This window comes from Diadema antillarum, unplaced genomic scaffold (genome assembly GCF_040938485.1).
Source record: "Diadema antillarum isolate AM-2024a unplaced genomic scaffold, OU_Dant_1.0 scf00000084, whole genome shotgun sequence".
Lineage (NCBI taxonomy): Eukaryota > Metazoa > Echinodermata > Echinoidea > Diadematoida > Diadematidae > Diadema > Diadema antillarum.
In genome coordinates, this window is record NW_027270973.1 from 290,342 (window position 1) to 293,576 (window position 3,235).

General features: G+C 39.7%; 1 protein-coding gene across 1 annotated transcript; it reads left to right on the top strand.

The window, feature by feature from the left end:
- Window positions 1-670: 670 nt before the first annotated feature.
- On the top strand, window positions 671-1,722 carry LOC139717860 (uncharacterized). Its single transcript, XM_071629350.1, has 2 exons — window positions 671-871; window positions 1,231-1,722. Exons 1-2 carry the CDS (start codon window positions 671-673, stop codon window positions 1,720-1,722), a joined length of 693 nt encoding a protein of 230 aa, XP_071485451.1.
- Window positions 1,723-3,235: the final 1,513 nt, after the last annotated feature.

Genomic DNA, 3,235 nt, shown 5'->3' on the forward strand with positions numbered 1-3,235 from the left:
AATACCTCCACCTTCAAAAATTATATATTTGCTATTTACTGATAATTCTATTAAAACAAAAACAAACAGCAACGTGACACTGAATCAAATCACACTCTGTCTGTCTGTACTAATTCAAATACCATACCGGGATGGTATCTAGGATCTGCAAATAGAACCATGTTCTGTAATAATCGACTGTACGACGAACGCAGGGTTTAATCTATTGTTCTTGTACTTCATTTGTTCCTTGTCGATCTTAGGAAGTTGGTATACTACAAGGGTATTGTTTGGTTTGTCGGCAGCGAACAGACAATCAGACCGCTAGTGAACAAAGGAAAAGTCATAGCTCTCTTGTAACAACGTGTAATTTGCGACATGGATTAGGACACTCGCACTTCCCTTTGCATGGCTGAAGTCGGTGGGCATTCATGAAACTAAAACTTTACTTCAGTCGCTAATGCTGTCACGCCTATTGGTCGGTTTATTGGACCAATCAAACAACTTTGCTCGTTGAGGGCTTGTGAAAGTGGTGCTTGGCTTCTCCAATTCATAACCCACTTAATCACTGCAAGACTACCAGCTACTTTGGTACTATCACCATACCTCATTCAGATTTTATTGAAGTAAAGTCGCACCTCTGAGGTTTTTCCTACAAACCGGCATCTTTACAAAACCAATCCAATTCACTATGTCTGGTCAATCGCTCTCGATTCTCTCTCAAGTCTCGACGTCCGTTCCTACCAAAGGCCTTCGTCGTCGACGTCCGACCGTGTTCACCGAATGGCAGCTGGAGAAGCTGAAGGCTGAATTCGACATCGACCGATATCCCGACATCGTTTCTAGAGAGAAACTGGCTGCCTCACTCGGCCTCGATGAAGACAGAATACAAGTATGTAAAGTAGATGTATAAGATGTATAAAACAAATGATGAAGCAAAGTTGGTTATCTCTTTTAATACTGTTTCGATATTACGGAATGTAGATTGATGGTTTCAAATCACAGTTATCACTTCACTGACTGCTATTACAATGCAATACCTGATATGAATCAAAATTTGGGACTCAAACACTCCTAGCACAACAGCGAGAATATGAATGACCGAGGTTAAGAAGCACGTCCTTTATGTTTTCCTCGACATTTGATGACTTTTTTTTTCTGGCAGTAACATGTTACGTTTCATGTTTAAAAAAAAATGTTTATGCATGAAGCAAAATGCTAACGTCAGATTTGTTCTTTGTTTATCTTCAGGTCTGGTTCCAGAATCGCCGTTCACGCCTTCGTCGAGCTTCACTCAACTCCCTCTCTGCTCAACCAGACACCAGCGACAACCAGATCAACAGGCCAACCGACATCAAGGGAACAGAGTCTTCATCCACAGGAAAGCGTAAGCGATCAACGGAATGCGACGTCATCGACCAGGAGAACACACCGCCGCCCAAGAAGTCCGCCATCAACGACTCACCGATGTCAATCGATTTCCTGTCTCGTAGCAGCCGATCACCGGGTTCCTGGTCGACTTTCCGCATCAGCCAGGAGCGTGACATCATCAGTTTGCAGCAGACGACATCTCATCGAAAGCAGCAGGGCGCCACCAATCCCTTGATGTCTGTAGACTTTCTCTCCCGAAGCAGCCGACCGACTTCTTCATATCCATCGCAATACCGTGAAGGGAGTCTCTACCACAGCCCGTCGCCATTCTACGTGTTTGGTCATCCTTATGTCTTCGTCGTTCCACTCTGAACGCTGTGATGCCGCCACACTCATAGGAGTGACTGAAATGTGATATTTCATTTCTCATATTGAGAAGTGTATTGGATTCTCTGCCAGCAAACAATGATAGAAGACTAACATTCTTCCGACTTCAGAACTCCGTTCCTCTTTTCTGAGACACTCGAGATGATTCAGACTTGGATTCCACAACATTGCTTTGTTTCTTTGTCTTTAATGTTTGATAATAAACATTACCGTTTCACGTTAAGATTTCATTCATTTCATCTTATCTCATTCCTATGGTATTTTTTAGTATTGCATAAGTTTATATTTGTTCATGGTTGTTTGGTTGTATGAGTCTCTGTGTATGCGTTTGTGTGTGTGTGTGTGTGTGTGTGTGTGTGTGTGTTTGTGTAAACAAAGTAACAAAATTATTACTTGAATGCATGTGTGCTTGCATGTATGCAGTTATTGTACGTTTCATTCTTTTGTTGTTACAGTCACTGACAGGGAGATAAGGATAAAATCAATGCTCGCTGGTATTCGTGCATGATTGAAATTAGGTCTTAACTTCACAAATAACTTGATGAATTGGAGATAGGGATTAGAATTTTAGACAACTTTCGGGTCAACAACGAAGTGATGTAAACGGAATCTGGTATGGCAGAGAAATGCAAGGAATAATATTGATAGAATATACAGATGGTAAAAATTGACCAGTTTGATAGCAAGAAGACGTAGCTGCCTGCTCCATACGATATTGACGAACATATGCACAACACATGCACACACAACACACAACACACAACACACAAACGTACACACACACACTCAAACAAACAAACATACAATCATTAACAAAAATAAAATCAAGCAATGATAAAAAAATACCATAGACATGTGCGCACACACAGTGGAATTGAAAATCACAAGAGGCACATGTCTACATTATTATTTTCACATCGCATTGTATCAAACTCCTCAGATTCGTACTTAACAGTTTACATTGCCCAGCACAACTTATCAGATTAAATTCAATTCTAATGTAGGGTAATTAAAATGTAAAGAATTCGAAATTGAATAAAAAGTCAAATGATAAAATATTGAATATCAGCGCTCAATTCATGAAGTATAGGATGTACTCTGAACATTGTATTCTAACTTGGATCAATGTTAGTAAGCGTACTTGCATGAGTTGAGCGAACTCATGAAGAACTAAACAAGTTTGCTTAGATATCAACCATGGTGAAACAGAGAACTTTAAGATAATCATGTCTGTACTCTATTTGACTTATAAAAGAAGGACACTAAATTCCGGGCCAAATAACCGTTACATTAAGATCGAATAAATCAGAAAGTTGAAGATATGTAAAAACGAAAATGTTTTAACGAAACAGGGATATGATTACTCTCGCAATAGAACATAAGAATGTATCTGGGAGATAACTTATCACTTCAGGATTCTCCCACTACCTTATGTATGAAATCATAACAAGAGCGCTCTTCCTGTCTAAAATTGAGCAGAATCGTGTTTTCTCAAAGA

Bases quoted from the DNA above. Each gene is read 5' to 3' on its own strand.
- LOC139717860 (XM_071629350.1), top strand. From the start codon at position 671: ATGTCTGGTCAATCGCTCTCGATTCTCTCTCAAGTCTCGACGTCCGTT. The intron at 872-1,230 runs GTATGTAAAGTA...GTTTATCTTCAG, and splicing joins TCGATGAAGACAGAATACAA to GTCTGGTTCCAGAATCGCCG.